This window comes from Hetaerina americana, unplaced genomic scaffold (assembly GCF_022747635.1).
Source record: "Hetaerina americana unplaced genomic scaffold, ioHetAmer1.1.p SCAF_12, whole genome shotgun sequence".
NCBI classification, from domain to species: Eukaryota; Metazoa; Arthropoda; class Insecta; order Odonata; family Calopterygidae; genus Hetaerina; species Hetaerina americana.
In genome coordinates this window covers 22,418,202-22,443,634 of record NW_027286292.1, presented here as the reverse complement: position 1 = coordinate 22,443,634, position 25,433 = coordinate 22,418,202, and the positions used below count along the sequence as shown (strand labels likewise).

The 25,433-nt window shown below is 34.1% G+C and overlaps 3 protein-coding genes across 8 annotated transcripts in view; 1 reads left to right on the top strand and 2 right to left on the bottom strand.

Moving 5' to 3' along the window:
• The window catches only part of Kdm5 (Lysine demethylase 5), a 63,874-nt gene extending 60,077 nt beyond the window's left edge, over nt 1-3,797 (bottom strand). For both annotated transcript variants that reach the window (XM_071582777.1, XM_071582778.1), the window contains exons 1-3: nt 3,371-3,797; nt 630-707; nt 48-186 (exon numbers count right to left, since the gene is read on the bottom strand). In XM_071582777.1, the coding sequence (XP_071438878.1) occupies nt 48-186; nt 630-707; nt 3,371-3,538 (385 nt within the window). In that variant the 5' untranslated portion in view covers nt 3,539-3,797. The remainder of the gene's footprint in view (nt 1-47; nt 187-629; nt 708-3,370) is intronic.
• A 468-nt stretch (nt 3,798-4,265) lies between these two features.
• LOC139685887 (coiled-coil domain-containing protein 77-like) lies at nt 4,266-14,740 on the top strand. 3 transcript variants are annotated; one of them, XM_071583019.1, is made up of 7 exons: nt 4,266-4,313; nt 4,996-5,158; nt 9,916-10,090; nt 10,177-10,360; nt 11,032-11,239; nt 11,327-11,443; nt 14,415-14,740. In XM_071583019.1, the coding sequence occupies exons 1-7, from the start codon at nt 4,294-4,296 to the stop codon at nt 14,718-14,720; spliced, it is 1,173 nt and encodes a 390-aa protein (XP_071439120.1). In that variant the 5' UTR covers nt 4,266-4,293; the 3' UTR covers nt 14,721-14,740. The 3 variants fall into 3 exon arrangements, with proteins under 3 accessions (XP_071439120.1, XP_071439118.1, XP_071439117.1); XM_071583017.1 differs by having other exon boundaries at nt 4,283-4,684; nt 9,916-10,084; XM_071583016.1 differs by having other exon boundaries at nt 4,283-4,684.
• Nucleotides 14,741-14,830: 90 nt separating this feature from the next.
• The window catches only part of LOC139685730 (synaptophysin-like), a 28,771-nt gene continuing 18,168 nt past the window's right edge, over nt 14,831-25,433 (bottom strand). For all 3 annotated transcript variants that reach the window (XM_071582773.1, XM_071582774.1, XM_071582775.1), the window contains one exon: nt 14,831-24,199. In XM_071582773.1, coding sequence (XP_071438874.1) covers nt 24,086-24,199 — 114 coding nt within the window. In that variant the 3' untranslated portion in view covers nt 14,831-24,085. The remainder of the gene's footprint in view (nt 24,200-25,433) is intronic.

The window sequence follows — 25,433 nt, the reverse complement described above, 5'->3', positions numbered from 1 at the left end:
AGTTTTTCAATGATTCCACCCCATACCTCCATTTCATATACTCTTACCTTCCCGGTTCACTATCTTGTGCAGGGTAAATAAATCAAGTATTTTCTGTTCAACTGTGGGTAGCTTAATCGCTATTCCTTGGAGGTACCAAAACTTGACGATTTTATCAAAGAACATTAACTTTATTCTTGTATTGGCCTAAACAAATAACAATATTAGAAGTATGGTAAAATACAGCAAAAGGATCTAATTCAACAACTAAGTACTACAGTAGGTTTACAGGCTGTTTTGCATATGAACTTAGTAACACTACTAAATTCTGAAATAAAACAAAATCTTAATATCAATATCTTTTAGGGTGCAATAAAAAGTTGGTGGCCAATGGGTTCATATTACTTTTCAAATATGTAAATATATTCTTTTTTAAACTTCCTACCACTATCTCCAAATATGGCTCACTTACTACTGACTCTATGAAAAGGTGCAAATTTTTGTTTTGCCATTTTACACCATTAATTAAGTTTAACCATTTCTTCTACACCACCACCATAGCACTCAAATTGAATATTGGTTTAGAGAGTTTTCAGTTTCTATGCAAGGGTTAGTGATAATAGTTATCAATTAAGCTATTTTATAATTACCTCCAGCTCATTAAGCTTCTGAATCCTTGGACTGAAAGTTAGTTTATCTGCATTTACCGCAAATGGAGGTTGCCAGTCCTGAAACATTGAAAAACAATGAAATAGAGGAACAAAAATGCCATATTCACCAAAGCATGTTAAGCCCATCAACTTTCTCAGAGTCTTCTATCAATAAAGCCTCAGTGCATTAACAGATCTCGCACACACTTTTAACAAAGTGTCTTATGTATAATATAAATATGTGTCATGATCCACAATCATGAGCTAGGCTCATCACCATGTGTTATAATCCAAGAATTCATATGCAGCAGCTCTCCAAACTTAACAATCCTAGGTTAAAAAATACATAACATTCTACATATGCAAATTAATTACAAACTTTGTGATTGTTGTAATGGTATATGGTAACGATTTCATACAGCCATTCTTCATGCTAAAGCAAGAAATTAATATTTTACCACAATGGTTTGACTGCCATTTCTTGGTATATTTGAAATGAATGGGCTGGGGTTTTATCTCTCACGTTAAAAATAAATGCCATCACTGGCCAGTATTTCTCAATGTCATAGGCACCACAATGGTTATCAATTAAATTCACGGCAGAATGACTGATAGGTTAAGTGCAGCAATGTGGACTAAGTAGTGTTAAGAAATAATACAGCTGGGGAAAAAATGAAAATTTCAATTTTGAGTGGTGACTACCACAAAGAGGGGTCTCCAGGGGGGACCCAGATGTTGCTGAGGTCAGTTACTTAAAATTCCTATATTGAATGCACAATTACGTTATTTGAGGTAGTGGGTATAAAGGTCTTGGTCAAAGGTGTAAACAAAAGAGCCACAAGTTTTCAATTTTGAGCAAAAAACTGTTGAGGAGAGGTGCAATCAGAGCTAACCATTCCAAACTTTATAATAAAAACTGAAAGCATTTCACTATCTATTGAGAATATTTGCCTATGGATAAATAAAACCTTTTTATTAATGACTAAAAACATGGAATCTTCAGCCTGTAATGAAATAGGAATGCCATTAGGAGATAATGATGAAAATTCACAAAATTCTTGCAAGTGAAGTAAGAGTAGGGACATGCTGTAGACTACTTCTTAGCCTTAACATATGGCTCCAAGCCTGTAGGTTAATATTTATAAAATTTTCTAAAATCCTTGATAACATATTATTTAACGAAACTATCAATCTGAAGGCCAGTGTGAAATATAGATGAAAACCTCACCTGGGGAGGGAAGAGTGGGCATGGAACTTCAAAATTCTAGCTCCATACTAACAATTAACTTCAAAGTCCATTACATTATTCAAATTTCACACTACAGCATCCAGCATAATTTGATTCTTGAAAAAATACATTTGCTCTAAGGGTGCTAGGTAACTTGAGAAATGTTATTAAAACATCATCAGCGTGTTGTGTAACGAAAGAATTAACCTTGATAAACTGCAACTAAAGTAACCCCACGCTTAAAACATCACAAACAATTACGGGAGGGTGAATGAATAGGGAAAGATAAAATTAGTATATGTCAGCAATCAAGAAAGTTCCTCCACAGAGAAATGACGCAGACTCATTAGTTATGAAATAAGCAACCAACATAATGCAATAAAATGGCGTCTTCATAGTCAAACGCCAGTATAACAGCAAATTGAACCTCATACCCGTTGTAAATTTCTGAAATCTATAAAGGCTGACCACTAGCATCATATTTTAATCAACTCGCGCATTATTTCGAAAGATACCACCAGGTGCAAGACGAAATAAGAAGAATTTTGACGAATTACATATTCTTGCATAAGTTGACAATTAATACCATAAACATAATAACCAGGAAACATGTAATCTCCTCAACGGAGAAAATGCTGAGATTTCCATGCTTAAGATTTTAAAGTTATAAAGAGAAGGTTGACGAATACAATTTTTAAAAACTGCATCACCAACAGATATATCTACACCCCCTAACCCTTTAAGTTATATATTCCTGATATATTACATTAGACATGCTATGGTAAAAAGAATATTGTTTAAAAATACAGAAATGGTTAACCGCAGGAAATAACTTACATCCATTTTATATTTCATAAATAATAGAATCACAAGTAAACGGAAATATTTTCATTTATTATTCAGTATGACTGAAAGGCATCAATTTCATTGCCCCTAGCCAAATAATTACTTCCATTGGAAGTTTTTGAAAAGGAAACTCCAAGGTTCAATCTTGAAATAAAATTACACGCGGACCGAATATACACCTATGATGAATAAAGCATATAGTAACTAATGTTTAAATAGCGAACTACTGACAATAATGAACACTTTTACTAACTAGATCAACGGAACTATAGGTAATCACAAATAGCGCAAATGGCAAATGTAATATATATTGGGCCCCATCAGTATTTAATCATGATTTATTTATTATACCCAGTCACATTATTTACATGTTCGCTGACGCCATGATGCAAACAAAACACTGCCCAAAAAACCTTGGAAAAGTCAACAAAAAATGTTGCCACAATATGTCCTTTTACAATTTATCAATTTCAAACTGCAAAGTAGGAGTCACACACCAAAACAATCTAGATCCCTAGGTAGCGAATAATGCTATGAAACAAGCAGCCATTTTGAAAGATACCAACTGCACGTATCGGCTTAGGAGTGAACATTTCACAATTAAAACCTCTACAAAATAAGCGTAAGGTATTTAGTAAGAAAAATAATGCATAGAAAAATATCTTACATCTGGCGGTATAATCTTGCAAATTCCATATTTAGCTGCAACAGGCCGAATACGGTTAATGTATGCCAAGGGATCCTTAAAGTCTTCATTGTCGGGTCTAAAGACAAGAGCTTCCGGGGGAGGCGTAAAATGTATATCCCTTAGTGTTAAAGGCACACTGTCTGCCATTTTGTCGTATTTCCAATGCAGAAAATATAAAGACCTTTACAATGAAAGTTGTTTTCACATTGTATGAAACTTTGCACCAAATAGTTTACTATTGAATATGTCACAATTTCAATATTTCCTTGCACCAGTATGCAAAACGGATTTTCAAAAGGTAACTTATGTTGTTTGCGATGCACTTAAACTATCGCGACAAACGCCAATTAATTTGTATTACTCGAATGAGGACGACAACTCCGTCACGAACTAGCACTGGCACCATGTTTTTCCTTGTACCACTACAGGCCCGCCAACCAGATCCGCAACAGGATATCGGTGATCGTTTTTCCACCCTTCATGTGGTTAAATTTACGCGTGACGCCATAGTCGACCTAATGTAAATAACAAATAATATTTATTAAGTAAAAATGTTTATCCCGCTTGAAAGAAAAACATATTTAATTGTAAATAAATTATTATATTGTAGAAAGTTAAAGCAACGTTAAATAAAATTAAATGTAAACTTAGGTCGAGTATGTCGTCCACCTAAAAAATGACTGTTTTACTTCTTATCAAGTAGTAGTCATGTTGGGTGTAATTGTATGTCGTGGACGGATGTACAAGAGTTTTTTTTGGGTCAGTATTAATTTTTCTCTTTAAAAATATTTCGCTGAAAATGATAATGTATATATGTGTCACATACGGTATTATACAATTACTTTTGAGATGCGAGTTTAACCCATCGCACCCAAGGAGTTGGTTCGACATGCCGGCATGTTATGAAAATGGCCGTAAGGAAGTTAGTAATGATGTTATAGATGAATATTGTTTGTGCCCTCGCCTCACAGCTTCTATCGAAGCAATATCTATAGTGTAGTTATAGCTCCTATATTTGAACTCGCATTTTATGCATACCTTCATTTATGAAAAAGTAAATTGAATGGAATTTCAATAGTCCCCGGTTACCATTTAAATTTTGCTAAAGATGAGTAAACAAAATGAAACTGTCAAATTCGAAGAACTGGACGAATTTCATAGAGCTTTGCCCATTCCCTCGATCGAAGATCAGTTTAGGGCTCTCCCTCCCTCCAGAGAATTAGTGGAATTTTATCGTAATAAATTGTCTTACTACGAAAAATATTTCAGTCGAATGACTGATAAGGTGGATATGTAAGTTTGTTATGTAATTTTTAACATATATATATATATATATTGGTGATTTCGCAATGGCGATCTGCGAAGTGTCAAATAGTACATCATTACGGTTGGGTAAAAAATTTACATGAATGCTGAATTCTTTTAATTTCTCACCAGAGTTGCACAAAAGGAAACAGGATAACGTTTTTTGTTGTTAACTTGAATGGGAAATTTGACATTATTAATTGACTTGATTTAAGAAAATGTAGTTTTTAAATGTTGCAATTAATTCGCATTTAAAACAAAGATTAATTTCAGGTAATATCTACACATTATAATTACAGGTGCAAACGTACATGCCTACAAGAAGGCGAAATAAGAAACGAGTTGAGACGTTGTAGTGACGAAGTTTTTACTTTACAGAAAGCTTTAAGTGACACGCAGGTCTTTTTACACCGGGAAAGAAATCGGGTTCTATCGCTGCACTCTGAAAACGAAGTGCTCAAGGTAAGATTTTGACGTAATTTTCGTGGGTTCTAAAACGCGTATATTTTTATAAAAAGGTTTTTAATAGTTTAATTTAGGTCTTGGGTGAAAAGTGATTTGCAAAACCGGACCCAATATTGTTTCGCCCTCGGGAAATCTCATTCTCTACGTTTGATAAAAATATGTGTTGAGAGTATTAAGATATCACTTCCTTCTAAGATTAAATATTTGGGGAGTTTTGGAGAGTTTCATGTTTGTGAAATAATTTGGTGATGTTTCAATGTACTAATGTCTAAATAATTACTATTTTAATATACTACTATGTATATTATTGATTAAATACTAGATAATCATAGGTAAAAATAAAGATAAATAAACCAGGTATGATGGTAATCAGTAACTTGCAGAGTTAAAACTTTTAATTCTTATGTGTAAGTCAGTGTTAAACCTTCACTTAGACATAATCTCCCCAATTAGTCACATGGGAATCAAACTCATTAGTTCATCATAGCTAGTGACATTCTAGTTGAGTTTTAGTGATTCTGATTTTTGGGATTGCTGGGTTCTTTACATGTACTTGAAAATAATATACTAAGATAGTGGGAGTAGAAGCTACTCTTAAGAAATGGCATGATTTATTCAGTTGGGAGTATCATACTATTATTTAGCCGTTTTTTGGAGGTCGTAGCTTGTGTAACTGACAAGTTTAAACGAATATATACCCAAAGTACGCATATGTACTGACTTTATTTTAGGAAAGTTTATGTAAAAATCAATTTATCATCTCAAATTTTTAATGCATACTACATATTCTAGTTAAACTCCTAATCTGGTAGCTCTTTCACTTTTCATGTATAGTTCTACACTACATTCCATGTATTTCACTATTACTCAGACCAATGGCATTTGCTACAGGGATGATTTTATGTGGCTACAGTTATTTCAACTTAATCTAATCCATGCCACAACAGGTAGTTAACAATGCATTACCTGCCACCTTTTTATCTCTGCAAATAAATCTATCCTATTGAGCTGACAAGCAAGAATCAGATTGCTTTGTTGTTAGCATATATCATATATTTAGCTCAAGATACAGTTCTCATATAGTAAGAATAGTCTCAGTTAGTAAGCATATGCACTCATTAAAGAAATCCAAATTTTGTATTAGCAATTAGGTATAAATACATAGCTGCATTGGCTTAGCCTTAGGAGAAAGTGTTTGTAAAAATGTAAAGTTTGAAATGACTTGTAGGCTGTTTATTGCTGGTATTGTGTTCCATGAAAGGTAGTGGTAGGTTTAGGGGAGGAGACCGACAGCTGAGGTCATTTACACCATTTGGGTGGGATGGGAAAGGAGGAACGATGGAGAGAGACCTGACATCTACATTAGTGTAGTCTTAATGAGAGGTGCCAAGGGGTCCACAATGTCCCATCCAATGGATGATGTACTCTTTGAAATTGCTCTCCACAAAGCACCTCGAGTAGGGATCCCTCTTCATGATTTGAACCTGAGCCCTCAAGTTAGGAAGCCAGTATGTTAGCCACCGCACCATCTCTATCCCCTCCATGAATGGCGCTAAAGCTGTTTTTAGAGATGCATTATTATTATTAAATTACACTATTATTTTTAAATCACAGCAAATTGTATGAAGAACTCGTTGGAGAGGCTTAAAAAGAAGATGTGAAAAAGTAATTAAATTTTGTATGAATCTTGGGTTGCCAGCACCTGATGCAAAAAATTCTAATGAAGACTGTGCTGGGTGAAGGACCCAGCAGTTGGGTAGATTTAATTTTGACAAATCATGGTTCAAAAGAGCTAAAACTTGAGTGGTATATAAATTCAGCCATCTTCTTTTCATTTTAATCCCTGTTGTTTGTTGGTGTTTACCTTAATTCCAAGTTCTTTGCCACTTTATTATGCTATCCATTATATTTTGTATTTTCTATAGCCTCCTCCATTAAATTTTCTGTATACATATTTAAAATGGTGGTGGATTCAGTCTTCCAATGCTAATCTCCTCCAATGCAGTCCTCCATCTCTTTTACAGCTACATTATCAGTCTCCTATTTTTCCATTCTATATTAATGCTCTTCAAAGCTTTCAGCAGCATACTCGTCTACTTGTTCAAGTGCCCTCTCCATGATGGTAAAACAAGCGCACGCATCTATTCACCTGCAACACACACTGCTAAAATAAAACACACCCTATTCGTTGCATGTATGGCCCCATATATCTTTCTCAAAGAAAATTAGCCTTCCCTCATTTTCTACTTTTTTGTGTTCTTAGCTGTAGCCTTGATACAGTCTAGTTAACCTGTCATAGATCCATGACTTAATCGTCATATACTCTCTATATGCTTTGGTATTCTACTTATTAGGAGCCAAAGTTAGTAGAACCAAATTAGTCGCAAGGAAAGTTCATACTCTCCAAATTCCAGTGTTGCATATTCTAACAAGTAGATTCATTAGTTTTGTAATTGCACCAATCCCTAAAGTCTGCCAGTGTCTCAGTTGGTATTTGATTTCCTATTCATGATTAACCATGACGTTCCTCTACCTGGAATGATGGATTAGTCCCTTCGCCTCTAGTCTTTCTACCCTTTGTCATCATTGTAACATTCAAGCTAATTTTTCAACTCCAGTCCCCTGTGATTTGCCGAGAATCAAACAACTCCTCTTTGCATCTCTTCCTAACCTCTTTATTTTCTTTTCCTTAAGATGTTGATCCCATGCATATTTCCATGCATTTCATCAATTTTTTCTTCTGTTTCCTAAGTTGCCTACGTGTCCAAGGTACTTAACTTCTCGTTCCAGTCAATCACTCTTCTCACAACATTGTTCTCTTTTCTGTAGAGCCTTTTCTTTCCTGAAGAGTCGCCCTCCTTCTTCATCCACTTACTCATATTCCATGAGTCCTGCATGATAATCTCCCCATTTCCTTTACATTTCACCTCACAGACTTCCTCGTATAATTCTATTAATACTGCAATGGTTATCCATTCTGATGTGTCTCGTTTAAACTCTGCCACCCAATATTTTACGGTTGTAAACAAAGGAGCAGACTCACCCTGAGTAGAATCCAGTTCAGCTTTCATATTGGTTGGGCTGAGGCCTTTCAAACAGAAGTATTGCATCACAAAATGATGATCAATTTTCTCCATTTTCACCAATTCACCTAAAACTTTTAAAATTGATGGCTGCCAAACAAAGACTAAACTACGTGGCATCTTCAAACTTGAAACATATGCTTAATAGATTGCATACTTTCTAAGGTAGTGATATTTTTCAAAGAACTACTGCCATCTCTAGGTCAGGCCGGGTACTTCTGGGCCTTCTCATGTACAAAACACAAATTGACATCCAATACTACAATAAACCTTGTTATTTCTACATGCTTCCTTCCTCCTGACATGATGTCTAGCATGCCTATTATTTACCTAGCCCTTCCTCGCTTGCTTACAATTGTCCACTGAACATTTCATTGCCAATAAAAAACCTTTGCAGCCATCTCTCTTCTCTCCTTCTAAGTAATCCAAACAATTCCCTCTCCCTCCATACCATGACTAACACCTCCTCATTCATTTTCTTTGTCATCCTTTTCACTGTATCCAACCTTCTCCACACTGACATTTCGAAAGCCTCCAATGTATGCCTTTCATGTCACCTCGATGACCATGTTTCAATGCAGTACAACAGAATTTACCATATAAAAGTTTTGATGGGCCATTTCTTAACATCCTTTCTCTTGATTTCCCTTACAACAATCCCCTCCTCCTTGTGAAAGCTTCTTTATCATCATATCATATATACATCATTTACATTGAAAAGCACAGGCAGATAATGGGCACCATTATCTTTTAACCCTCTTCTTAACATTGCCCGTCCCGACTCTCCACTTGTGCCTGAGCAATGGGTGACATGTACAGGCTGTGGATAAGTCTCCTATCTGTCCAATCTGCTCATTCTGTTTGTAATGTATTCATAATTGCTACCCCATAGACTCATGACTGCATTCTTGAAATCTACCTAAAAATAAAATACAGCCTGATTTTATTCTATGTTCCACTCTATAAATGACCTCATTACTGTTATTACATCACCCATGTATCTCCCCTAATTGAACTGAAACTAATCATCCCCTATGGATAATTTCTCTTCCTCTCCATCCTCTTCCTTGCTTATCTTTGTTTGATTGCTCAGAATTTCCCTTCATACTATCTGATAGTACTTACACCCTCCTGTAAAATGCAACAATTTCACCCTTCCTTTGTAACCATAGTCATCATACACTGAGTCTTCTACCATGCTTCTTTTGCTCTCTTAGTTTCATGCCTCTGTTCAATATTCAGTTAATTGAACTTTCTCCTACCCAACTCTGTGTTTAGATTCTTACATTTCCTTTCCTCATTTATCTTTCAAATAACCTCGTCTCTATTCCATGATTTTCTTGTTCTTTTTCTATAGTTTGATTTATGACTTTTGATTTCTCATTTTTGATATGTTCCCTTTTTTCTTTAATTGTATCCATCTCCCTTTCCTCCGTCACGATGTTCACTAATTTGTGCTAATACTCCTTTATTATTATTCTTGTACATTCTATTTCAGCAGTCTTCCCTGCTGAATCTGACATTGCAATTCATTAGTACTAAATTATGATCTGAAGCTCCATGCATCTCCTGCGAGAAACTGTGCAAATGAATCAAACTTCTAAATCTGTTAGTTAAACTGATATTTTTATTATTATTTATGCATTCACATTTGCGTCAATTATATTTTAGATTCAGATGGCCAGAGATAGAAAGATGATAACATTCCTCTTGTCTCTCTGTGGTACCTCAGAAGATCAAGTGTCCCACCTTATTAATGAGGGAGAACCTGAGAGTTCCAGGAAGACACGAGGAATCAATGCAAAAGAGGGATTGGAATTTTCTCCAACTGAAAAAAAGTGTACTGGTATAAACTTTTCTGTGGTTATCTTTTTTAATTTGACAAAGAATATGAGAGCATTCATAATTTTAAATGAATCTTATTCTTAATAGGTTGTGAAACCAATCCTAAAATGTTGGCTCTGAAGGTTAATTGTCTTGAAGCTCAATTAAGAGCATTGACGACAGCTTCACAAGACGAAATTCATTCTCTCCATCAGGATAGGGAGGTTTTACAAATGGAGAAAGAGGAGGAGTATCAGAAGCTGCAGAATCAAATTTCAGTTTTGACTAATAGGTAAGATTGTTTTGATAGGGGTGGATTAAGACCTTGATTTTGCTGGGGATGTGGAATCCACAATCAATTGCAAGGAAGCACCCCAAAAGTTGTAAACAACTTTCCCTCTCCCCATCTTTGAAGAATCAGTATGTGACTCTTACAATGAATATTTATGTACTCAAAATTAACTTTTTAAATACCTTAATTCAATCTGTTTAACAATTTGAATGAAGATTGTTCATTTGCTGTTTTGAAAGTGAAAAGGCAGTAAAAACAGGGGTTTTGTAATATTATATTAAATTGATAAAGAATAAATATAATTTAAATAGCAAATATTTCATGATGATATCTGTGAAAATAATCAATTCTATAGTGGATGAAAATGGATTTTATTCTTCTTGCATCTTCTCTCATTATGCTTTTATCATACTTTTGTTTACATGTAGGATATATCAGCAGTAATTTTTAGAATTATTAAGCATTCCAAAAAAATGCCATTATTTACTTAACATATATGGTATTGCATGCCCAAACCTAAAAGACAAATGTGATGAATAATTACATCCATTTTATCCCCTCACAGAAACATAGTTTTTATATCCTACCCAGTATAGTAATTTTAGCTGAAATAAATTGATAGTTGCTTTTCAGATAATGATGAAAGGTAAATTATTCTGCTTATTTTTTAGGCTTAGCAGGGCAAATGTGAACATTTGTGAGTTGACTAGTGAGATCATTACTTTAAAAAAGAATTTTATCAAAAAGGAGGAAAAGTGGATTTTGGAGAAGGAGAGAGAAAAACAGAGCAAAAATTCATGTGGGGATGTAGAGGAAATGCCCGAAAGATTTGAGCTCAAATCTAAACTTCAGAAAGAGAGTATGTTTAAAGTATTTAAGGTACTTAAGTTTATGCAATGCATATAATATGATGCTTTGTAATGATGTCATATTTCTGTTTCATACAATGTGCTTGAATTCCCGCAGGGTCACCTTCAAAACAAAGATAAACTTGTTAAACTCTATAAAGATCAGTGCGTTTCTCTAGAAAATGAGCTTTGGGAGTTAAACAATTCCAAGGACAAGTCAACTGAAATACTACAGGTAAATATTTCTAGTACCTATATTAAATAATAATTTTTTTATGTTTTGGGTTAATTTTTGTTATTGAATCCTGAGAATTGATGTTCTGTCATGGTTTTCCATGGTGTATTTTTGAGATTGGGATAATGAAAAAAATTAAAATAAATATAATGAAAAAACCATTAAATCCACCTAATGATTTATTACAGTGATTTTTTGCACTGTGATTTCTTCCAATACAGAATCTTATATGGCGTACTATTTGTAGCATGGAAAACTGGAGGAATGTGGGTAAGGAAGATTAAAGTTGGCTAGAAATGGGTTAGAAGAAGACAATTCCCCTCTAAATGATGCACAGAGGAGAGGGATGACTCAATAATTGATTAGTCAGTTCATATTCTTTCCTCTTCACAATTCCTATGGTCATTACCTTAAGTCCTCTCTAATTACTGGATGAAACTAAGAGATTAAAATGGTGGTATGATTTTCACAAAAATCAAGTCCCCTCTCAGCTTTTTTGTATTGCTCCCCAGATGTCATAGTAGTAGTTTTGAGGGAAGGCGATCGACAGCTGAGGTCACTTGCGTCATTAGGGATGGACAGGAAAGGATGAAGGGTGGAGAGAAACCTGGCATCGGCGTTAGCCTCCTCTTTACAAAAGGCACCAAGGGGTCTACAGCTTAACGTCCCATCTGACGGACAGCGTACTAACTCAAAGTGCCTCAAGTAGGGATCGAGATACCACTGAAAAATATTCATCACCACCGGGATTTGAACCTGGGCTCTCTGGGTCGGAAGCCAGTACAATAGCCACCAGCTCGATCCCCTCTCCAGATGTCTCTAGTGGCCTATGCACCTCTTGGCTTGTCATGAGGTTTCTATGTAGCTGAACGGTAAGAGTTGACACAACATCCAGTTGGTGGAACTCGAACCAAATAAATTTAAGTTTATTAGGAGAGACCACACACCTCTCTACAGAGTGGTTCTTACACTAAGCTCTTTTTCTTTTTTATTCTTACCTTCTCAACACTGATAGCACGCATCAACCATCCTAGCATTATCATTACACTCCCCATCAGGCATGTAAACAGAACACCAGTTTTATTGAGAGGGTAAATAATGGGAAGAGCTCAATAATTTTGAAAAACATCTACGTTGTGATATCATAGCCTTGGTAATTTCATGTTTTATAACACAAAAATGAGGACTCATTGAGGCAGTGACATCAAAATTTTTGTCATTGGCAATTTGTCTTTTCTGCACAGAATTTCAAATTACCCAAATTGGAGATTTCTAAGATCACAAGAAACTTTCAAAATGAACTTTTTGTTAGTTTGTTGATATCATGCCAATATAATATGGGAAGTACAAAAATTTCCTTTGCTGAGCTCAGACTCCGCACCTTAATCACCTTATGTGATATGCCCCTCTGTAGCCTTTTGTAGGCATGTGGAATAGCCATAATTTATTTAATGTACATCTGGGAAACATTTTTAATAGATAAAGAACTTCACCGGGATACAGGTTTTTAACCTTAGGCTGAGTTGTTTGGCAAATAAGAGCCAGTTGACCTCAAGAACATTGACGTTTAAAAAAATATTTCATTGCATTCAAAATTTAACTGTTACAACAGTTTACTTTTTGGTGCATTCACCACCAGAATTGAGGCACTTATTGTAGTGCGGTATCAGCTTTTGTATTCCATCATGATAGAAGGTCATAGCCAATATGCTGGGCCAGTTCTCTACCTCCGATTTGAGCTCATATTCACCTGTGAAGTTCCACGAGGGCAGGAAGTTTTTCAGGTGAAGAAACAATTGGTAGTCGCTTAGAGCCATATCCAGGCTGTAAAGTGGGTGGATGAACAGCTACCTCTTGAATTGTTTGATCAGCCTGATGGTGCACAAAGCAGTATGGGTGACATAGTCATACATCCATGTCACTGAATGTCGGTAAGCTATACGCTGTTTTAAATTGCCTGCCGTAATTCTCTTAAGGTCTTTCAGTTCACATCCAATGTGATTGTTGTTCCTGTAGACAAAAATTTCACCTGTAAAATACCTTTCCTGCCCTGCAAAATTGTGGTCATTAGCTAGCAGAAAAGTTTTACTTGATTTTCTTGTTTTGATAATTCAGCATGCTGGCTGCAGTGGGGTAACGTCCTCACTTGCCAACCCAGAGGCCCCGGGTTCGATTCCCACCAAGGTGGAAATTCCTCCACCCAGGATTTGGTGGTATTTGATTATCTTCAATGTAAAGTCTAAGAGTTAGGTGGCAGAAGGGACTACATGTTTCAATCTTGCCCAATTAAGGTATAAGTAAATAAATATAAATATTTCTTGGTTTCAGCATTTGTGAAGGAGATCCAGGTGTCATTGTCAGTAATAGTGTGGCTCAGAAAATTGTTGCCAACAGTTTTGTATTTTCCCAGAAACATTAAAACTGAGGCCATGTGCAGCTTTTTGTTTGCATCAATCAGTATTTTGGGTACCATTATCTTGCCCAAACTTAGTTGCACTGCAGCCTAGCCTCTCTGACACAATTTCAATCAGTTTTGTAAGAAAAATTTGTGGCAAACATGTTGCTTATTCAACACAATTACAAGTATTAATGGGTGATTGAAATTGTGGCTCTGGCCTCACAATGAATGAACCATTAGAACTCAAAATTATGCAATAACCCATTCAGAGTCCATTGTCCAACTGGATCTTACTTTCTGAACAATCTTCTTGACGTATTCTTTGCCTGCACTTCATACAAATATTCAACCTATAAATTTGCTTTTTAAATGTGTAGCTTTCTTCTCAAAATTCAATTTTTGAAACTTTAAAATTATACTGCATCTTTTTATATGCATTTGTTTTTTCAATCACCACCTTTTTTGTGTGATTATGTGGCGAATCTTTATCATTGTTGGTAAATTTCAGTGCAATGTGCTAAACCATATTCTATTTTTGCACCCATGTAATAGTATTTATTGTATATTCCATAGGCACAGGTGGAGAAAATGAATGACCAATTGGTCAATATGAAGGAAAAATATCAAAAGCTACTTCAGAAGCGTAACTTTGAAGCTGAGGGCTTTAAAAGTGACGTAAAGATACTGAAGGGACGCCTTCAAGGGTTGGAAAGAAAAGTGGCCAGCTATAATTACACAGTCAATGGCCCAGAGAGAAAAGAACTAATTGTCAATGCTAGAGAGACACTCAATGCAGCAAAATGTTTGGAAAAAGAACTGTGCATGATTAAAAACAAAATGATGAGACTTAATCTGTCAGTGATGTCCTCGTGTATCTAATTGCTTTGACTTTATTTTAATAAAAAGGTAAAAAATATTGCATTTCTCAAAGGATAATTGGTTAGAGTGGTAAGAAAAATACGTACTCTACAAATGATTGACTAGCAGAATTCTAGCAGAAGAATTTATTACAGCAAGAAACACGTGTTATTTACAAAAGTTTTGACAAAAATTTACTTTCACATAGCCAAATAAACTGGTCTGTAATGAAACAAATAGTGCTGTCACATAGTCAAATCTTTGAAAGATGCTTTATTGTATCAACAAACTAAGGATATGGCAGTGGCACAAGGTTGGCTCGAAGGGTTTTAGCATCCCTGTTTCCTGTTATCACCTTTTCATGTTTTATCATTGAAAATTGACATTCAAGCTATATTTCCCTCCGATAAAACATGTTGCTGATTCAGTTAATAATGCATATTGGAATATTCCTTGTTTTTGTGCTTGCTGAACTTAGCTACCACATTTGTGACACTTTTCATTCTTATCCTTAGATTCAAAAACATTGGCTCAACCATAGAATCAGCCCCACAGTGACAATGCCAGAGTAAGGACCTTGCTTGCAAATAAAACAAAGTCCAAATTTTAATTTTGACATGATGTTAGGATTAAAGTTCAATATTTAATTTACAAATGATAAAAGGCAATGAATTAATGCAAACAATTTTTTGTACAAACAAAAAATGAGAAGTATTGCATAAGTTTTGTTAAAGATGACAAGAGTAACATCAGCATTAAAATATGGCAATTCGGTTGGAAATTCCTTGGACCTACACAGTTGTAAGGCATTTTTTCTAGATCATTAAGCCTTTAAAATAAATTTCCAATAGTCCAAACAACTTGGATGAATTAAATGCAAGATTGAGGGTGACAGTCACATGGATGAGAGTCATTTTGACCATATGATGAAAACCTAATATTTCCACACAGTACTGTGCAAACAAATTGAAAATATCCAGTTGAAAGCTAAATTTAAGTAAGGCCAAAAAATGTTTAAAAAAATAACTATATCAAAGATACCTTTTCAAATTTAATCAACATTTCAACAAAAGTAATTATTCAAAATACAGTGAAATAACCATTACACTTACTTAAGTTATTCTAACTATTTATTCACAAGTCTCAAAAATGTAATTTTATTATACCAGATATAACTGTCATTAATCAACTCCATTCTCTTTCAACAATTCTTTAGGATATGCTAACTTTAATAGAGTATTCAGCTAAGGCCATTTGGAGAATTATCCCTCTAGATGGTAGGGCAAGCGCTAAATTATACTCAAAAATCCTAATGTAGGCCATTCTGAAAGTTGTGACATAAAATAACTCTTGCCAACATATGTTAGGGCATTAAATATTCCCTATAATTGTCCACAACATGACAGTGTGAGTCTTATGGTCTGAACAGCTGGTGGCTGGCAGTTTGGCTAGTGATCTAGCAACCCCCTGCCACATGCCCTTGTGGGGTATTATGTAGATGATATTTCATTTACTCATTGTGCCTACAATGATGTAATCTCTCCTCCAAAATTGAATGAACTAAATCCAGGCCTTTAATGATTACTACAAACTAACATTTCAAGTTGAAATTCTTCAATGAACCATCTCAAAACTATTCCACTTCTGATTCAGACATCTGCTTTAATTTATTGGGGATTGTGAGATTTGCATAGAACACAGCTTTCAAAATTCCAAAGGCACTACAATCAAGGGAATTATTATGAGAGGAGCTGGACAAGTTCAAGAGGAAGAATCACGTCAACTGAGTATAGTGCCATGAGGGGTGAATGGCAACGGCTATGAGAGTGACGATGGATTACATTACGGTTTTCTTATTTCTTGAATCACATTTTAATTGGGCTGAATTGAAACAGCATTCACCACTCAATTACTGTAGAATTACCTAGATTTGGTTTTCCATGAGTTTTTCTTTCATCTTAAACCAAAGTTGAAAATGTCTAATAAAGCTTTATATAGTGAACCAAAATGTAGCAATATGGTGAACACCAATAAATGCTTTTATAATAATACTTGGGCTAAGCTTAACTATAACAAGTCCCACTAAAAAGCTAACCAAAATAAAATACTATTCAGTACAAATCATTCTATCAAAACTTGTGTAATTAAATACTTCTATGAAAGCTTAAGAAAACTCATAGGTATTAAAATTTTAAGGTTCAAAAAATATTTAAGATACTCCTAAAGAAGATATTATTTCGCAAAGTTGACCAACAATTTTCAATTGGTAATTGTTAGCACATCCTTGCAAACTGTGACTGGAATGGCATTGATTTATGGTACATGGAGCAAAGGAAATAACATTTTAAAAACGAGTGCATCATGGATAAGAGTTGGTGATTGATATTGAAGATTGAGCTACCTGTCCTCCGAAGCCCTAAAAACAATTAAAATGATAATAATCTAGACAATTTTATTGCAAGCTGCATTGTCATCCTTAGCAAAATTTGTCAAAGCCAACTGCTGGGTTACAGCTAAGTTTTATAAAACTATACAGCTTGTTAAGCTTTCTATTCATTTTCAATTAACACATGGAATTGAGGGTTTCACTATGCTTGTTATTTTGACTATTTATAATCACATTTAAAAATCAATTCACTATGTACACCCTCTATCTGCTGCCACTATAATGTTGAACATGATATTATCACCTGATAAGCTTAATGGCATAATGATAGTGTGGAAGACTGGAGTCTATTGACGGTAATGAAAAATATACTAACTATTGAATGATTTGGCCAACCAAAAATCCTTTCTGGCATAGTGACTTTTAAAAGACAAATTACACTAATATTTACTATGCCCTTTTAGGCTACTAACCACAAGCAAATGCAATCACAATGTCATTCAGGTACTACCTCATGAAGATTACCAAACCAACACTTAAATAACATACATTTGGTCATACTCATAGCATGAACATATGAGTAGGAAAACTAACTCACTACAATTATAGTTAACTTAAGTTCAACAATGTTTCTCCATGATACAATTCACATTCTGAAATAGCTTACACTTTCCTGATAGTGTTATGCTATTACCTTTATGATTTGAGCTTCAGCATTTTTAACCAAAACTGACTTGAATAGCCTGGAATGAACTGAGTAAATGATACATATTCACTTTTCATTTTTAAAACTTGGGGCTCCTGAAGTCCTTAAAATGATAGTAATTACACAATACGGTCCAAAAATATTTTTGGGAATAGCTTAGCGTGAAAATAATATTACACATATGGACTTAAATGTGATTTACTAGAACTTCACATCTATTTACCAAGTCTGGCAGTTGCCAATGCTGGTAGTCGGAGTGGACATGACAACATAAAGATCATAATAGATGTATAACATTATGTAAAAAGTTTAGCATAGCAAAATTATTTAAATTCTGGCAATTCTCAATACAAAAATAAGAATACTAAAAACTGAACAAGTTTTCAACAGTTTTTGAAAAATTAATAAAAATAGTTTAAGGCCAATCAGTTCAATAAGGCATTAAATTTGATAAAAAAAACTTCTGAGCAGAAAAAAGGTCTCAGACCACATACAGGTATACCTCACTTAACAAGAGGATTTTAATGGCTCCTTGACAGTGCCATTAAAATGCAGCTATTTTCCGATTCATTTTAATTTGTTGTAGCAGTTCATACATTCCATCAAAACCAAAAACTGTAATGTACTAAATCTAAAAAGGGGGCTGTTGCCACCATCCATAATGAATCAAAGAAGTAGCCTATTTTAAAAATCATAAAATAAATATGACAAACTTATAGCTCATAAGTATGTGCAAAATATAAATTCAAAATGCCCCCTATTTTTTGAAACATCATATGATGCTGCCTTCAGATATATTATACATCTTCAAGGTCTCTAAAATCACATAATAAATTTAATACATTTTGTGTTTACCAAAGGAGGTAAAATTTGAAACATTTTTGTGCATTTTCATTTAATAATGAACTAAGTCTAAAGGTCAAATGTTACCAGCACAACCTGTTACCAGTAACACCTGAAATATAGAATTCAAACTTTCTCTTAAGTTAAATTCCTTTTTCATCACATTTGAATTAAAAGAGGGCAGTGATGTTTGGGTTTGAAACTGGAACATTCTGGTGAGCAAATTACTGTTAAGAGAGATGTACCTGTTACATTATAAGACTTAATTTGTATTTTTGTTTTAAATGTTCAAACGTCTTTTTATCCCTTAGCAATTTTCAAATTATGGCAATTTGACAGAATTACTTCAATAAACCAAAACTACTCTTAAAGATTGGCCAAAATGTTTATTGATTTAATACATTTATTTACCTTTCAATGTAACTCATTTGTCCTAGTTCCCAAAAACACCATTATAAGCCATAAACAACTTTGAAATGCACAAATTTATATAATAAAACTTCTTCTGTGTGTCACATAATCAAAAGTTGCCTTAAAAGTACAGCCCATAGTAACTTTAGACTAGAGCAATATTTGTAGTGCTTTATAAAACTAAATGAGCAAAGGTGATAATGCACCACAATATGAAATTAAAAGAGCACCTTTACATATTTATACACAACAAACCAAGATTTAATGGTTAACACTTTGGTGAATATGTTAATTAATAAAGATTATACTATATGGATTTCATAGGAAAAATACACGATGCAAATCTTTTAATTCTGGATTAAATATGCATATCATACATTGTGTTTGATTAGAACTATTTATCACATGTGACAAAATAATTAAATTCCATATGAATGTAAGTACCATCTACACAGTTAAGTAGCCTATACATAGAATAGAAGCATTACCAGAGTAAAAAATGTAACTACCAAAAACTATAGAGAGTTTAAAAATGAATTAACTACACTCAGAATTTAAATTACCTAGCTTCCCTGATTTTTATATAGAATAAAATGATCACAATGAAACTTTCAAACTATTGGAATACTTCCAAAATCACACTTGACTTAACAAAACACATGATATCCATCCATGATAAAAGATTTTGTACTTTTTCACAAACTTCTTTCTAAGATAAATGTTTCACCAACTTGTGGCATCATCAGGCACAAATTTCAATTACATATAGGTCTAGAATATATATGATTAGGTCAGAGAGGAGAGAAGAGGCTATGGCGGGAGATGCTGAATGAAGTTTGTGGATAGTGGTTATTTAGAAAAGGGAAGAAAGAGGTGGCTGTGCTTTGGCTATGATGTGGCCTGGGGGTGGGATAAAGGGGCATGGGAAGGGTAAGGTATTTGAATGGCTAGTAGGTTTGATTTTCATTTTTTCACCTGAAGGCATCTCAGAAGTGAGAGGGGAGGGTTACAGGTACAATTGCTCATTACTAAGGGATATGCTAGGGACTTTAAAGAGCCTTCTTATCTCAATTTGCTCGAAGGAATCTGTTTTTTATCATTTAGGAAGGACTCAGTATTTCTGGAAAAATATTGGTTTGTGGTAGTATTCTATTAGATTTTTTGCAAAGAGGTGGAATTCTGAGTTTTGTGACACTGTTTGGGTCTCCAAATTTATCCGTCTGACCGACATAAGAGATTTGACTATTGCATTGCATTGGAAATACTACTCACATCAGGTATTTATAACAATGCAATTGTTGCAACATCTCTTACGTCAGTCAGACAGGGAGAAATTTTGAGACATAAGCCAAAGAACATTCTAGGTGTCACAAAAATCAGAATTCCAACTCCCTCTCTGCAAAATAACTCATTGAATACCACCACAATAACATTTTCTCCCGAAATGTTGCACAGCCTCTCTAAGGGCACACTCAAGCAAATTGAGATAAAAAAGCACCCGGCAGACGCTAACACAACTCTTTGTTATGAGTAATTGTATCTACAACCCTCCTAACTCATTTCCAAGAAACTAACCATGGGAGGAAAAAACAAAAACCAATCCTTCCACACACCCAATCCCAAACTAAATAATACCGACCACCAACTTCAACCCTTCCTCACCCCCCAACTATAATTTCCCTCCTTCCCTGTGTCCTAGGCATATTTATTCCAGACCTGTATGTAAATGGAATTTGTATCTGCTGATTTAAAAGTCTGTCTTAAAATAAATTCTGTGGAAAAGTACAATATCTTTTAATGTGGATACCAAATACCTCCACAAAGTGTAGTCTGAAACCATAGAGTACACAGAAATATCTATATTTAACTATATAAATAAACAGCATAAAATGGGGCAACTTAGGAGGGAATCCCATATATAACTTCTTTTTTGGCTTAGCTAATTACTATTTCAATCATATTATATTGCTTAATATAGTACAAGGAAGTACCAAATGAGGATTACAATGCTCTAGAGTTCCCACACTGAAAATATACTTTATTAATGCACTCTATGATATTTTGAGTCGAGTAGTAACTATGCACGCTACTGATAGAATAAAAAGATTAAGTTTTTTATTGCAGACAAAATGAAAGCAAAATTACATAATGTGAACTCCTATTTAATAATATCCCCAGCATTGAGACACTCATTCTGTGCACCCAAAAAATCACATTTACGCTGACTACAACAATTTAAGGATTTACTTAGGTTAGAAAACACATGTCTAACTAAACCCTTCATGGCAAAGAAACTGCTTCCCTTCTATTTAATTAACTGCTTCCCTTCTATTTAATTAACTGGAAATCCTTCATATAGTCTAGCACAATTTCTAGTCTAATAAGTCTACAGTTAATTCCTTACCATTTGGGTGGATTTTAAATTATTTCAATTTTTTTACATTTACCAAAGAATCAAGTTAGGATCTCTATGATTTAATTCCAATGAGAATTTCATAATATGATCACTTGAATTTCAAACTCAATTGATAAAAAGCAATGCCCTTTTGCTTTGCAAAATGATTTCATTCTAACAATGAAAATATAGGGTGGAATAATTAAACCAAGTATTCAAACCTGACATGATCATAAAATTAATATCATCCCTAAAATTTTGATCATATAAGATAAGAATCACATATCACCCAATCAATTAAAAATTAAATCAAGGTTGTAATCAATAATGTGAATGGATTATAAAATAACAAAAGAAAGAAAGCAAAAATTACAAAAGCAAAATCCTCAACAGTTAATCCAAAAAGTAACCCAAAATGCACAACAAAAAGACATATTATCAAATTGAAGGAAAGACCAGTTCACTATGAGATTTTCATTAGATAATGTACTTATTTAAGTGAAATGCAAAAATGGCCAGCAAAACATTCATTTGCATTTTGTTAAATCTAATGTGAAAATGGAAGTCAAATTTGGATTATCAGAGCTTTCTAGTATTTATACATCTTCTTCTCTCCATTGACCTGAGTAACTAAGGTATTCACCATTTAAAATAATTGTAATACTTGAATCTTATGCACATATGCATTTATGATTCTTCGTGTATTGTAGTTTAAATGGTATAAATTCAAAGGATGATTTTTAACCATGTTCAAATTTTAAATTGTTTTAGTAGAACAATAAAATGCCTTTGATATCTCAAAATGTATCCAATGGTGCCCACCTCACAGAGCAAAATAACATGATGAACTCTTACAAAGCAGTAGTGGTCAAAGGGTGTTCTCATTTGAGCCCCATGCTACCCTCCCTTTTTCAGTGGGAGTCTATTATTCTAATGTGCTTCTGTGACTCCTAAAAGTCAAGAGTGTGCAGTAATATTTCTTGTAACATGTAAGCATCCTTAACTACACCCTAAACACAATGAATTAAATCAAATATATTTTGTTGAAAAAATGCTAGTTTTTCCTTTTTAGAATATTTCAAAAAGTTATACTTGGTAAACCACCACTTTTGATTTAGTAAGCAAGGTGCATTGGTCAGCTGGTACACAGCACATACAACTTAAGAGGTGAACTGTTAACTGCATGAACTGCCATATTATTTACAATGTTGGGCTATCATTCTGCCTACTTGACTCTAAGCATAGTGATTAACAATGACACATAAAATTATAGGCATAAGAAATAAAATATGTACTGGATTCACCTTTTATAATAATTTTCTCTGAAAATTAAGAGGCAAATACAAAATTGATGCACAGAAAAATGAGAAAATTTAGCATCCATGTTGGTTGGAAATCTGGCATGGTACCATTAAAATGGGCCACCTGATGCTTATGTCACACAGGTGCCATCCAAATTAGTATGTACCATTAAAATTCTCATAACTGATATAAAAATTGTCTGATTTAGTGATAATGTTCATTATAAGACTCAATATTCAAAAAGCCAAGATGTATTACGGCTCTCAAGAACTAATTTAACAGCCAATATAAACTTTCCTGTCCATTCCAGGGACTCCCATAGTTTATGTTTGCAGTTTATTTAATTTACACTACTTGATTTTATGGAAAATGTATCCAGAATTAGTTCTTACTCTGTTCCAACAAGCAATATTGACAGCATTTACAGCAGTAGATTTTATCCAAAGTTACCCCATTTTACAGTACATTAAGTGTCGAATGAACACATTTACAATTGTATTTTAAATTAAAAAATAAAATTATCAATCCTTGATAAAGGCTTTCAGGAAGTGATGCATTGGAATATATGTATATTGACTTTTGAAGGAAAACACCAAGACTGTTCTACCAAAGATAAAATGCCAAAAGGCTTTTCAACCATTTGGCGTGGAGGGTATCATATGCATGTGAATAAGTTGACCTTGGCCAGAATGAATGCCTCACTGCATTTCGAATGGAAGAGTAAAATTGATGAAGTACATATGGAAGTATAAATGAATTAGTATTTGCAGGACACTAATCCTTGGGGTAAGGCCACTGAATTACATTACATAAAGAAGCTACCAGCAACAGAATAATTATCTTCCCATTGTTAATACTAGCAGAATTCCCTGCTAATTGCATGACTCTATTTCACAGCTTCAAATTATAAGTAGGGACAGAGAGCATGCTCAATGAAAATTATCCACTAACAACAATTAGCAATTGCGGAGGGAGTAAAAATGAAAATATCAAAAAACTCTGAGGACAAAACATGAAAAAAAGAGTAGGGACCATGGCAATAAGCATATGGTGGATTTTACCTTTACTACAGGTTTCAGAAGATTCTCTCCGTAATAGATATGAAACCTATAACAATATTCCTGATGCAGCAGCTCCTGAACGCAACTATTATGACTTTTTAACACCTTGAAAATCTGTGTTTGAAGTTTACTAAACCACTCTTCTCAAAAAATTGACATCACATGAACTTCACAAATACTTAATTGGAAAAAGATTTACATTAATTTGGAGGAGTATTTATAGAGTACTTTCCCATAACTTTAGAATCTCAGTCAGTACATAGAAAATACAATGAAACAAGCTTAAGCAGTGGTGACAGGCTCATTAACACCTTGCCTGAGTTTAAACCATGCTGTTTCCTTATACAAGAACCACAAATCTGAAGTCCACAAGAAGAAGTTCAAGAACCCAAGTAGCTGAAAAAAATGCAAAACAACCAGGAAATCAGAGATAGTAGGAATTGGGGGTATGATAATAGAAACAACATCGTCAACAACAGCAAAATAATCAGCAAGTTGACTGGGAATATGATTCTCTTTAACCTATATAACACTTTAGACCTTATAGTATTTGATTTTATTCAACAATATCTCAAACAATGAACAATACTATAAATTCTCTAGCCCAAAATTTACATCGGGGGAAAAATAGCCCCAGAATTTGTAAGTTGGTTTAAAGCTACTCTCACATTTTGTGTCAGAATGAGTCATTTAATGTTCTCCATTATGAAATGCTGGTGTTTCTATGACCTTTATACTGAACTCCAGACAATTAACATTAGCTTATACCTTAGTAAATGAGAACTTCAGAGTTCTCACTGAGAGGTGGCTATGATATACCCTTGATATAAAAAGCTACCAGTCTTGTTGACAGTTACTTCTTCTAGACATAGATTTTAATCATCCACTAAAAATATTAATATTCAACTGGTTTGGGCAACATTTTCTCCCTCACTAAGTTCATCAACTTATTCTTCAACATAGCAACAAAAGCAGATTGAGGAAGTTTGTCTGTCATTAATTAATTTAGTTTCCATAAAAGTACTATAGTATTCAGTGCATAAATACACAGGTTTAAAAATAATCCTGTACTCTGCTGCTGCAATAAAAAATTATTTAACTGCAAATGCTTCGATTTTTTTCACTGTAGCATACATTCAGTAATTACTTTTAAGGACAAGTATATAAATGCAATGCCAGTCTCTGCAATGTTGTAACACAGAAGTTCATCCATATGTTTTTTTAAATTTACATGCATGCACTTCTAGATAAAATTAATTCTCCAACATCACTCTTTAATGATGACAATATCTCCAAGAAAATTGAGAAGTGATTTCGAAGGCCTTCACAGTGATGTGAATATAATGGCTGATTGGGTAGGATATAAAAGGACAGGAATCTTAACTAGTAACAAAGTAGATATGAATTGCAGAAATGACTATTTTTAGGTAAACTTATCCCTAAAAATGGTAGTTGCAAATTTTATACGTATATTTAACCAAGGAGTTAAGGCGGGGGTGATAATCAAGGACATGGCTAATAAAGCTTTCAAAACACTGCATTGGGAGGTGAGAAAACTGCTGGGGAGCTGTGCGACCACTAAGGAAAAGGTATATAGGACCCTCGTAAGACCAATTCTAAAGCATTCACC

Excerpts from the sequence above, each read along its gene's own strand:
- LOC139685887 (XM_071583016.1), top strand. The coding sequence starts at position 4,500 with ATGAGTAAACAAAATGAAACTGTCAAATTCGAAGAACTGGACGAATTT. Across the intron at positions 4,685-4,995 it reads ATGACTGATAAGGTGGATAT|GTGCAAACGTACATGCCTAC; the intron begins GTAAGTTTGTTA and ends TTATAATTACAG. Across the intron at positions 11,444-14,414 it reads AGTCAACTGAAATACTACAG|GCACAGGTGGAGAAAATGAA; the intron begins GTAAATATTTCT and ends TATATTCCATAG.